The following is a 12,384-nucleotide window of genomic DNA, read 5'->3' as shown; positions in this document are numbered from 1 at the left end:
ACACAAAACATACATATATATATAAAGATGAAAAAAGATACATAAACTGTAGCATATTAGATCTTGTCTATTACACACCCCCACTGCGCTCGTCAACCCGTTTAGGAAAATATTTATTCGAAATCTTGCATTTTAACATGAAACTTTAATGCAAATCTTTTTACATGAAATTTAAAATACCAAAATCCAAAATGATCGACTGCCTCCAGTTAATAAAGTCCTTGCACCTCATGAAGGCTTTTGTTTTAATCAAAAGAGTAAGACACAGATAAAAATCAAAAACTTTATTACAAAAATAAGTTACACTCACCTCCATTTTACAGTATAAAACAATTTATTTGCAGGAATGCAAAAAACGTTGTTGGCCACCAACAATAGTTTAAAACTGCTAACATTTTTTTTTCTCAAAAGGTGGTTGTTATGATTTTACTGAGGGAGTTAACTGTATAGAAAACTGGGATTGAAGAGCAGTTTCCTTTATGCTATACCTGGAAGTAGAAATCGTTCACTGCAGTATCCCTTCTACCACTGTGAGACCATGATCCCTCACCAAATCATAGCAGCTAATGTTAGGCACACATGCTCACTGGCTGGGCAATATGGCAAGTCAGTCATCCAATAAGATTAACTCCAGAGATCTTCTACATAGTTGCTGTACTGGGGAGGGATCATTCGAGATTAACACGATCTTATAAGAGGAAGGATTGGATTAGGCTCTTACATTATTCCGATGCTGTCTGAAAATGTGTTGTATTGATATAAAAACAAACCCACTGGAAGAATACAGTGGCACAAAAGGGACACTGCAGGGCTTTATTTTTGTTTTGTTTTTTTTATTGTTTTTTTTTTAATCAAAGGCAGTTGGATGCCCGTGATCTTGAAGCCTTTACAAAAGTAACATTTTCCGAAAAACTATACAACCAGTAACTACATACTCTGAATAAGCAAGGCAGCTAATTCAGTTCAAAATAAGATAAAAGCAGGGCTTGTTCAGACTCATCATATGAGATTGTTTTGCATGCCCGGTGTGACTGTTTGCAGTCTGCAGAGCTGCAGCTAAAATGACTATATTACATTAAGTACATCGTTTTTGCGCTGCAGCTCTTGTGCATATTTTGTATGAAAACAAGCCCTGCTTTCATCGATATAGTTTCCCTATTTACAGTACAGGCCGGGTAGTTTAGTCCTCTGTACTGAGGTAGTCAACCAACCCTTTAAAGACAAGTTCTGAAAAGAACCACTTTCCTGGAATGCCTGACTTATCCATGCCAGGTGGGTACACCCTAAAACCCTGCAAATGTTCTCTTTCAAACATCCAGATCAAACAATTAAGATTAACATGGATATTCCGACAATAAAAATTCCGATTAGCACAAAAATATACAATAGCATCAAGCTCCTTTGAGCCACTTCAAACCTAAGAACTTAAAAAGTGCAATTTCGTCATTAATTTAAAAAAAAAAATTAAAATGGCATGTTCAGGGACAGGGAAGGGGTAGATTGTAAGGGCAATTCATAGGTCCCCGTCTAGGAACAGGGACTCAGCAAAGAGGCTGTGGCAAGTATTCAGACTCCTCCAGTCATTTTATAAGGTGGCAGCTTCAAAACAAAAACAAAAAATGAGCCCTTTTCAGACATGCACTACTCTCCAATAATCTGAACATGGTGGCTTCATTTGCATGAGCACCCAGGTCACTTTTCCATGAAAGTTGCATTGGTAAGCTTACTAGGTTGGACCTAGTAACAAGTCTTTAAACACAGCATAAGGTTGAACTGTACACAGTAACATTAACGGATGGGCACACCCAAGATAGACAGTTCATGTTGACGCTCTAAACCAGGGCTGCCCAATCCCAGTCCTCGAGAGCTACTATCCTGCAGCTTTTAGATGCATCCCTACTCCAACACAGCTGAATCAAATAGTTTGATTACCTCTTCAGCATGCCATCGTGTTTGGCAAAGTCCTGATAACAAGCCATTCATTTGATTCGGGTGTGTGGGAACAAGGATGCATCTAAAAGCTGCATGACGGTAGCTCTCGAGGACCGGGATTGGGCACCCCTGCTCTAAACTGCTCGGCTCACAAAAGAAAGTGTTCAAGAGCAAAACTTGCCCTATGCCCTCTTATCTGTTTGGTTTCCAAATATTAAGACATTTCTTCACGATCCATAAGAGATGCATCTCCTACTCTGCATGGAAAACCTTAACAGCGCAGAGAGCGCAAGCGTTCAAAAACGTGGTTACATTTTGAGTTGATGCTGACAGAATTTGTTGCCATAAAGTAACAATTCTTTTGCATGCATTATCGTAGGCATATCTGAATGATGCCATGATGAATATTAATGTAAAAGTGACCCATGTCTGATTGGCAGAATGACACCACTAAAGAGATTATAGTTATGCATTAACCCATGTCTGAAAAGGGCTAAAGTGAGTTAAAATATAGAGGAGGGGAGATGCTTCTTCTGTAAGGCTGGAATATCATTGGACCTTTTTCTCATGCTTGTTGTTTCGACATCCATTGCAGCTTACGGTGTAACCCCACATATCAAGTCAGTATCCACTGTGACAGGTCAGGACCGCCCTCGGCCCCGTTTCCCTGCTGGACCAATAAGAAAGAAAGATGAAATTAGCACAGGAAACCAATGTTGCACACATTTGCCATAAATCAGACAATTAGAGCAGACATCCGACATTCACACCAGTGGTCTTGCCACTTATGTGGGCATCAGCTGGCCTTAAAAATGCTATGAATGACCCTCTCTGCTGGCAAACAAGCTGACTCAAAGATCCCACCAGAAAACTGGAGCCTTAGAATATGGCCAAGTTCATTTGAAGATAATCGCCCTTAACTTTTCACAACTATAGCTGCTTTCATTTTCTATCCATCAGTCGTTTCATTCACGCCACTGCTCTTAACTTTGTGCTTTAATTTCTGACCCAATGTCAGAATACTTGCTTACAGCAAACCGAGCTTAAATGTATTTTTAAATTTGAAAATAAAAAGCACAAAGTAAAAATGTGGAGGTGGGGTGGGTGGTCACACAGGAAAAAGTCATTAACCTCTGATTGTTCCAAGGCCTCCTCGTTGGGAGAAGCCCACTCGACCCCTTGGGGTGATAGCACCACGGCCCCTGGTCTGATTGGCACCACCACGGACTCCTCTTGCTCCTCTTCCTCTCCCAGATGCTTGGAAGTCCTCATAGCCATAGTACGGGTCATCGTAGCCGCCCCGGTAGTTGTGGTAATTATATCCATAGTAATCGTAATAGTCTTCATATCCATAATAATCAGGCGGATAAGAATAACCTCCTCTACCGCCTCGTCCTCTGCCTCTTGTTGGTGGTGGCATGTGGGGGGGACCGTAATAATAGTAATCATCATACCTGAGAGGGGATACAGAGTTCTCATCAGGAAGCCATCATGCCATATAACATAATTTTAAATTTGACAGTTTTGGCTAAAAAGGTTGTTGGATTAATTACACACAACACAAACCTAGTTGCAATTACAAAGTTCTTGCTTACATTTGTGTTTTAGCGGCTTGTCTCTGGGCTTTACGCTCTTTCCTCTTCTGGTCAGGTGGCTTGGCAAAGACAATTTCAATGTGCTCTCCTTCGAGGTCTTTGCCATTAAGATCAGTCAAAGCCTATGACGTGAAATCGAGACAATAGTGAAATACCATTCATACACAAAAATCCCAACGGGTTAAGTACAAACAGTCTGATTCTGAGACAGTTTCCCCTCATACCTTCACAGCACTTTCTCGTTCCTCAAAGTGTATGAAGGCGTAGTCTTTCAACTTCTTCACTCGCTCCAGCTTGCCGTGTTGGCTAAAGGTCTTTTCAAGTATCTCCTCTGTAACAGTGCTCGCCAAGTTTCTCACAAACAGCACCTTGACCTGGGTAGAGAAGCATGTTTTGTTTATTCCCCATGCAGAAATGCAGTGCAAATCCAAACAAATGCACAAGTCGAAAGAGGTTGTGCGTGCAAATACACTCAAGGTTACATTGCTGAGGACTTTTCGTCCTGTGCCTTACCTTGGCCATGACCTCTGGGTCTGGGTCCTCAATGGGATCAGCCCACTCCACTGTGACCAAATTTCCCCAAACTTTGACCTTGCCACTCATTAGTCGGCGCCGGGCCTGAGCTGCCGTCTTGTGATCTTCATACTCAAGGAAGCAAAAACCTCGATTCTTTTTCTTGTCATCTGGCTGGTGGTACAATATGACATCATTTAGACCCTCTGTAGAGAGAAGAAACAGGAGAGAGAAGTGTAGACAAAGAAGCAGTTAAGTCAAATGTTCTATGGAAAGCATAAACCTAAAGCCATAAATGCTTGATTCAAAACATGAAATGATCAAAATTAGAGAAATAAAATTTGAAAAACGACGTTTTCTGCAGTTTGTGTCCAGTCAGATCTTAGCGGTAAACCATCAGAGTAATGTGAATCACTCAAGTACAGTCATAAGATCATCATTTGGACCAAAAAAAAAAGTTTTAAAAATACCTACTGGACAAGCTACACCTGCAAATGTGCAAGGTGTATCCAATCAAATATACAAGCAAAGCGAAACCCATTCCAAGATGGTTAATGGATGGGAAAGGTTAAAAAACAGTTTGACTCACCTGTTACTTTCGCAAATTCTTCAACAATCTGCTCTTTCGTTTTACTCTTGGGGATGGAGCCAACAAACAGTCTATTATTGGCCACAGAGATGCACACTCCAATGTGTTTTCCTGGTCGAATTTCATTGTTGTTGCACTGCAAAAAGACGCAGGAGTATAAGAGGAAAAAATATATAAATAAAATGAGACAGTCAAGTCTAGTTAGGAGAGCTTATTGCAACTGGTGGTGATGCTTTAAGATAATTAGTCGCCATTGACAAACATGAGGCACATGCATGCTGCATAAATATATTCCTTTATTCTTCATTTGAAAAGTCCCCTTTGTTAAAACAAAGCCATAGAATAACTCATTTTCTGGTCATAATTAGAGTATTACAGTAGACCTACCAATTTGACAGCCTGCTGTGCAGCTTCTTTAGTGCAGAAAGTGACAAAGGCATAGCCTCTGTTCAGGCCACTTAGGGGATCCATCATCAGGCGCAAGTCCCATATGGGCCCAGCTTTCTCAAACAGTGGAACCAGTTCATCCTCAAAAAGATCTCTGGGGATTTTTCCTACAAAAATCTGCCAGGTTGACAGGAAAAGGAGGTGTAGCGCGTGAGATCAAAGTACTCATTTAAGATGCGTGGTACAAAGGGTACTAACATTGTGGTAAATGGTATCCAGTCAGGTCTTAGCGGTAAACTATCAGTGTAACCAAAGTTACTACAGCAGTGAATAGTTTCATCATTTGGACACCATAAAATAAATTACTGCACCTCATACAATTAATCTCAGAACACACTAATATATAAAGGTGCAGCATATTAAATGGCTAAATAAAGGGATAAGTGATTGTTTCATACCTCGGTACCAATGGTGGGTTGTGCCCCTGAATGGGCAGACTCTGGTGGGGGACCACCGTACTTCCTCTGTCCTGTTGTCACATCAAGTGTGTAGCCAGTCCTCTCCAGCAAAGCCTAACAATTAAAAAAAAATAAGGGAAAAAAGAAAAAGAGGTGGAGCAGAGACAGAATTATTGCATTTTTTGGGCCCAAAAAACATTCATTATTCAATAGTGTCGAACGAAGCATGAAATCAGTTTTAGAGTGATTTTTAAATGAACCATCAGTTCTCACTTTGATTTTGGCTTCATCTGGTCCTTTGTTGGTGTCTGACACTTTGGTCCCTTGTTTCTCTCTCTGTCTGTACGTCTTCATCACGCCACAAAGAAAGGCACTTTTGTTCTGAAAGACAAACAATTTAAATGGGATCAAACAGTAACTAAAAAAATTATCAATTTCACTGTCAAATATTAATATATGAAATTTACCCTTCAATATATATGAGCAGGCAGAAGGAACAGGAAGCTTAATGACAATTAAGACCTATAGTGTAGTTGCACATTTCAACATAATACTGTTATTTCATTACACTAGCACTCTGATTGTGGCTTTGCATTGAGGTATTCAAAATTATGTAAATAGCACCAGCAGCAGCACCGCATGCATACCTGAACATGTGAGAGGTCGCTGTCCTTGAATTGCAAAAGGACTTGGAGAGCACCTTCCTCGTTGAATTCTTTCAGAGCCTCAATCGCTCGATCATCTAAATCACTGTGTGACACCAAACCTGCAGGTTGAACGACACACACACACACACACAAATAGTGAGCTACTAATAAGGGGGGAAAAAAATTACAAAAATGATACATAATTGACAAAAGTGCAAGGACCTAAATGAAGTATTTAAACGGGGATTATTTTGTGAAACCAATATAATGAATGAATAATGACTTGTACAATTTGGAGTGAGGAGTGGGACGAGCATAATCTAATAGAGCCGTATTCAGTAGTCGGGCTGTACTTTACTCCTCAACCAGCAAATTTTTGCAGAACTAATCACAACAGATGTGACAGTGCAACTCGATATGCTCATGCCCCTCTATACTGTGGCTGGGAGTTTCTAATGAGCCAGTCTACATTCTCCTTTATGGAGAGGCCGTCACCTGTCCCAGGCAGCCATATACCAGACAGCTGCTGCCATTGTTTCTGCCTCAGTTCCATCTGGCTGAAAAGGCCAGACCAGTACTTTTTCTAGATGTGGCCAACCAAACAAGTCCTAAAATGACCCCCCCCCCAAAAAAAATTTGTCATTACAGTTCATCCCCATTTGATCTTCTACTAAAAATCAACAGTTATTTAAGCTGTAGCTAGTGTCCCATTTAGTCACTGCTCTGCTATAATTTTATGGGATGCAGAGAAACCTCACAGAAATTAATAGCAATACTGAATAGGCTCATCAAAAGACTCCCAGAGAGAGAGAGGGAGAGAATTCATTCGCCCTGACACCAGTGTTCATGCAACCATGTTGGGAATGCAAATGCTGCAATCATTTACACACTCTGGTAATGTGTAATTTAAAATTCTGTAGCACTGCAGTACCCATTTTGGTAGGAAACCACAAAAAGTTGCTTCGGGATCCCAATTCCCCCATTCAAAAATGTGATAAAATGACAATACATGCAAGAAATTGCTAAACATAAAAATTTGCATACTGAATATGCAAGAGTATTCATGGTGCCTTACCTGCTAGGTAAATTTCATCTAGTTTTTCAGCAACTTTCTGTGGTAAACCAGCTTCTAATAAAGTCTGGAAGTGCTCAGAATGGGTAACTGCAGAGGTGTCCATTGGTTCTTCTGGACCATTTCCATTAATATGTTCTGTGGCCATGTCTCCAGAAATCTGTGTAAATGCAATGAGCCAAATTAATCCTGGGTCAAGGGCAACAATTGTGATGTGCTCAAAAGAGTGTGAAGTCTCAGACTTGTCAGGAAAATCATTTGGGGGAAAAATCACTTCACCAATTGTAATGTTTGCTGGAGTGCAACTTTCATACTAATAAAACCCAATTTTAACAAAGGAGATGCTGACATGTGCCGAACCAATTATCATGGTCATGTGCTCCTTCCCAGTCTGGAGACTTTTCACTATCTTGACTTAGCACTCAGCTTGAACTAGAAGCTCAAAAGCCTGATCTAGGCAGTGTGACACTGTGTGCAATACATTGGGTTCAGGACAAGAACATACCAAAGACTTCACCAAAGAATTCACCTCAGCTGCATATTACATATGTATAATAAAAAAAAGAAGGGGGAAAAGGTTTAACTACGAGGTTCGTGGCCATGTGGCAGTATTTTCATTCTGGTTTGTTCTGAGCTAAAAAAAAAAAAAAAAGTTGAGCAAACGGAGCCAAGTTTACGCGCTAACGCCCGAATCTCAGTCTTCTCCTGCCTGCTACGGTCTCTAAATTACATGTTAGCTTACCTTCTCACTACTGACTTCAGCACAGGACAGATAGCTGATACACGTGTTCCATCAGAGAGAGTGAACCCCGGTTTCCGGTGACTGACCAATGAACAACTATGCATACTTTAGCATTTTGTTTATACCTTCAACTATTGTTACACTGAACACAAACACTCCAATAATCGTGTTAATGACCAACCCAAACACTGCCTCTCATTCCTTTGTGTGGATAGATTTTGGGGTACTAACAGCAGCAATCTACCTGCTCACTGGTCACAATGTCTATCCGGCAACGGCAGACTTAGCGAAAACGTGGACGGCAATCTTATGTTTTGGCCTAACATTAACAGAAGCTCATATTGTCCAGTCGATGTGCTATACTGACTGCTAATCAATCTCGTATCGGTAGGCACGTGCTTTCTCCGTGGCAAAAACCTTTCTACTACGCCAAATGCACGAGTGAAACCCATTTACAAATGGATCTTAAATTTTTAACCTATTCACGTTATCGGTTTTATGGAAATGAATTACCCCCGCAGTCTCCCCTCAAACTTCTACCATAATGTTAGGTTTGGGTTAGGTTTAGCGGGGAGGGACCGACTCGCACACGTTGAAGCTAACTAGCGAGCGGGCTAGTTTGCATGGCTAATGTTTCAGCAATCAAGCTAGGGGCATTAATCGGGACAATAACATGAGGCGCTTGTGTGCATTTACTATGAACACAGCTATAGTTATTCTTTAAGTATGCAATACACACATGTGTTAGTAAAGTACTAAGGGATGATCGCCACTTCTTACCAATATAACCGGCCTTTGCCAGCTAAGTGCTGTTAGCATACAATGACAATGAGCATGTCATTTTCGTGATCTGTCAAAATGGGTTAGCCTATGCTAGCATGCTAATTCGAACGGAATTTCAGTGAGGCCATTGTTACAACGTCATTTGTCGATGAGGACTTAGCCAATTGACAAAGCATAGCTTTTTAAATACAATTAGATCCAACGTGGCCTTGGAAGCTAGAGGATTAGCCTGCTAAATGCGTGGTCTGTCAACGTGCCGCCACATAGGAAGAGTCCATTTTCAAAAAGCCGGTCTGGAGAACTCGTTCCCAACCACCACCAGTTTCCACATTGTTTGAAACAGCACCGCACGATTCACACTTTTTTAGCACTCAATTAAGCAACAATAACGTTATCAATTACAAGCATTCGCCCTACCTGCCGCTGGCACACCAACGTGTATGGTGCTGATTATTTAGGAAGATAAATGTGATACTGAAAAAGAGAGAAAAGTGTAAAACTCCCGGCACTGGTCCGGCTTCAGTCATTCACTCTTGATGATGTAAAATGGCTGCCACGTTCACGCCTCGAGTTTTGTCTCGTCGATGGGGTTTCTTGGACATCCCTGCACGGGCTTGCCTTGTATGCATTTTACAGTAGAGCAGCAGGTCATCTGCAGCATCCGTCATAACTCCAAAAGAGCAGTCGTTTCACCGCGTCGGAATCGTTTATTGATGGTGCAAGTGAACAAAAAAACAAAAGGGTGGCACAAACAGACATCAAATTTAAACACGAAAGTAAATCACGAAACAAGGAATTACACAAATTAAACATATGTGTTGTTTTTAGACTACTTAACTAATAATGTACTGTCAACCCAGTGATAATAGCATTAATAATGAGTGTAAAATGACGGTGAAATCTGGTAAGTATGTCCCACTTTTCACCACACTGTGTCAGTCTTCTCGTAGATATAGCACTTGCCCATTTCGTAAACACAATAAAGAGACTGTGTAGGCTAGTTGAGATCCAATGTATATATACCGAAACAATATGACTATATGTTGCAAAAAAACAAAACAAAACTGTGAGTTATGAGGCTGCACTCTTCTTTATCCATGCAAAGTTGCATCGTAATATTTACTGAGCAGTAATGCGCATAAAAGTGACAAACGACATATGTAAAAAGAGGAAAAGTCACAGATCAAAGTTGATAGCCTATATAAACTCGTACTAAAGCCTTTACTAATAAAGCACTACTCTTGCGTGCATTGGTGCTGCAGAAAAATCAAGTTCGGCACTGTTTTACTTATAAATTTGGGATTCTGCTAACAATTTACCATTATGATCCGAAAGGCATTTATTTCAGTGTTGAGCTTTAATATAACTTAAGTAATTGCTGACGCACAGAGCGTTTATGAGGCTGGAACACTTCAAGGTTGAAGAAATAAAAGTTTGTGGCTGCACAAAAAAAAAGCATTTTCTGTCATGGGTTGTGAAGTGAAGGACCCAAATACAGAAATTAAGCCCAAAAATGTGTTTATTGGATTGTAAGTCAAGGCAAAGTCCACATTGGAAAAAAGCGCAGAACTCAAAATCCATGAGAACTTACACGGATAATATAACAAAGTCTTGGACTATCTGTTCAGTACACCTTGGGGAAACACCTCAGGGAATCAGACACAGTTGTAGGCAATTAAGACAAAGCAAGACACACAAAAAAAAAAAACATACCGCCGATAATTACTAAGCACATCTCTGTTCAGAAAAGCGCAGTCTCAGGAACGGCAAAGATACTGCGCAAGACCCTCAAGCTCCCAGGCCTCCGGTAGGACCCGAGGTTGAAGGATACAGACCGCCCGCAGGGACGAGAGAGGGGATACAGTCCTAAAAACCTATAGATAGGCTACCTTAGCATTTTTGCAATATGCGCAGTTTTTATTTCGCATACTGCAATCGATGTACCCCAGAGAAGTCAACAGGTTAGGTTTATGTCCACTTTGAATTTGTGGAATAGTAAAAAGCTCACTACTAATGCCCAAAACAGGTCACAAATGTATGTGACCAAGTGGTCGGCGGGGTTATGAACAAAATAAATAAACTTGACAACGCCACCTAGGGGAATTACACCCCCAGGAAATATATTTAAGAAAAATAAATAAAAGGAATAAAAGAAGACCGCACAGATTCAAGGATGCACACTGAGGCAGGTTGGCTTCCAATATTAAAACAGTTTTATTTATAGAAATAAATAAAATATTATAAATAATATTTTATAAATAAAATATTAAAAGTCAAGATGTAGCGTCATTATTGACAGTGTCCTACAGTAAAAATAAACAATCGTGGAACTTGGACTTACCAGCAGCCGTGGAACCAAAAGAAAATCACACCAAAAGAATCACTGCAGACCACCCAGTGCTGTACAAAAGAAAGTGTGAAAACGACCCACCACCTGAGGTCCCAGGGCCACTGGCTCGTCCTCCTTCACTGAAATAAAACACAGAAAAGTATGTTAAAAGAATAAAAGGACACTGAGCGTCAGGCTCGCTACAAATCATAAAAAGACTAAAACACACTTTAATAACTTTAATAAAAGAAATCACACACACACACACACACACACACACACACACACACACACACACACACACACACACGGGAAAGGCTTATTCCCCACGGGTCAAACTACCACTCGTGCTGGTAATAATTATTCTCAGGCGTAGGCCGGTCTGGCTCCCCACCGGCTGAGACCGGCCACCCAGGCGATTTAGAGTCCCAGCACGACACTCGGGCAGAGAATCACTTCAGCCCGATCACAGAAGTGTGGGTACGAGCAACAGTCCAGGGTAAAATAGAACACCAGGCGAACCCAAAAAAAAGGTAAGCCTACTTAATAAAAACAAGATAAGACAAAACAAGACAAGACAGCAGACTCCACCAAGGAGGAGTTCACAACAGCAACTGAGAAGGCAGTCCACTCTTCCAATTTAGGTTGGACAATTTACCATGGAGAGGTGAGTACAGCAGTGAACCCTGAAACAGATAAGTGTAACCTTAAACTCTTATAGCTATGAATGCTAATAAAAGTAGTTCTAACAGCTTACCCCAGGACCGGAGGCACTATACTCTCATTGGTGGAGATACCACGAACACCTCTCTCCGCAATGGCAGAATTAAACAGACTGCTGCGCTACAACAGGCCGGAAAAGGATATTAACACCAATTCCAGTATTCGGAGGGAATCCAAGGTTAAGCGAGAGCATACCTGTAGCTGTCGTATAATCGGCTCTTGCTGATCAGTCCGTCGCAGTACGCCAGCATTTACTGCTGTATCGTACCAGAAGCTCGGGAGGAATTAATCCAACAAGACATCGGCTTAGCTTTATACAGGCTAGCGCCACCCTGCAATCAATGTGCAGGTGGGTTCCCAATTAACCCGATCACCTGATACAAGGAGCGAGTGCAGTGGAAAGAGAGCGAGGGTGGTAGAGCGAGCGAGAGAGAGAGAGAATGAGAGAAGAAAAACAACGGAAGGCGAGTAGCCCATCTGGCTACATCTACCCCCCTTTTTTTGTATTGGCGCCCCGACAATAACTCAAGGAACCTAACACCATGGCCTGAATATGGCAAGCTGAGCATTAGCAACTGACGCAGATTCAACAGGACGTGGCAAGTGATAAACAT

At 41.2% G+C, this 12,384-nt stretch overlaps 1 protein-coding gene across 4 annotated transcripts; it reads right to left on the bottom strand.

Moving 5' to 3' along the window:
• Window positions 1-191: 191 nt before the first annotated feature.
• LOC308389287 (heterogeneous nuclear ribonucleoprotein Q) lies at window positions 192-9,292 on the bottom strand. 4 transcript variants are annotated; one of them, XM_080870587.1, is made up of 12 exons: window positions 9,136-9,292; window positions 7,197-7,353; window positions 6,122-6,240; window positions 5,748-5,855; window positions 5,475-5,588; window positions 5,017-5,193; window positions 4,630-4,765; window positions 4,041-4,246; window positions 3,752-3,901; window positions 3,528-3,649; window positions 3,064-3,386; window positions 192-2,599 (listed from the first exon to the last, which is right to left on the bottom strand). In XM_080870587.1, exons 2-12 carry the CDS (start codon window positions 7,339-7,341, stop codon window positions 2,574-2,576), a joined length of 1,626 nt encoding a protein of 541 aa, XP_080726713.1. In that variant the 5' UTR covers window positions 7,342-7,353; window positions 9,136-9,292; the 3' UTR covers window positions 192-2,573. The 4 variants fall into 4 exon arrangements, with proteins under 4 accessions (XP_080726713.1, XP_080726714.1, XP_080726715.1 ...); XM_080870586.1 differs by having other exon boundaries at window positions 193-2,602; XM_080870588.1 differs by lacking the exon at window positions 7,197-7,353 and having other exon boundaries at window positions 192-2,602; window positions 9,136-9,277.
• Window positions 9,293-12,384: the final 3,092 nt, after the last annotated feature.

The sequence above is a fragment of the Rhamphochromis sp. 'chilingali' genome (genome assembly GCF_963969265.1).
Source record: "Rhamphochromis sp. 'chilingali' genome assembly, chromosome: 21".
Classification (NCBI taxonomy): domain Eukaryota; kingdom Metazoa; phylum Chordata; class Actinopteri; order Cichliformes; family Cichlidae; genus Rhamphochromis; species Rhamphochromis sp. 'chilingali'.
The sequence above is the reverse complement of the archived record's forward strand: the minus strand, read 5'-3'. Positions and strand labels throughout refer to the sequence as shown.

Coding starts and splice junctions, on each gene's coding strand:
- LOC308389287 (XM_080870586.1), bottom strand. CDS start 7,341: ATGGCCACAGAACATATTAATGGAAATGGTCCAGAAGAACCAATGGAC. Junction 5,856..6,121: donor GCGACCTCTCACATGTTCAG/GTATGCATGCGG, acceptor TTTGTCTTTCAG/AACAAAAGTGCCTTTCTTTG. Junction 3,650..3,751: donor AACGAGAAAGTGCTGTGAAG/GTATGAGGGGAA, acceptor TTCACGTCATAG/GCTTTGACTGATCTTAATGG.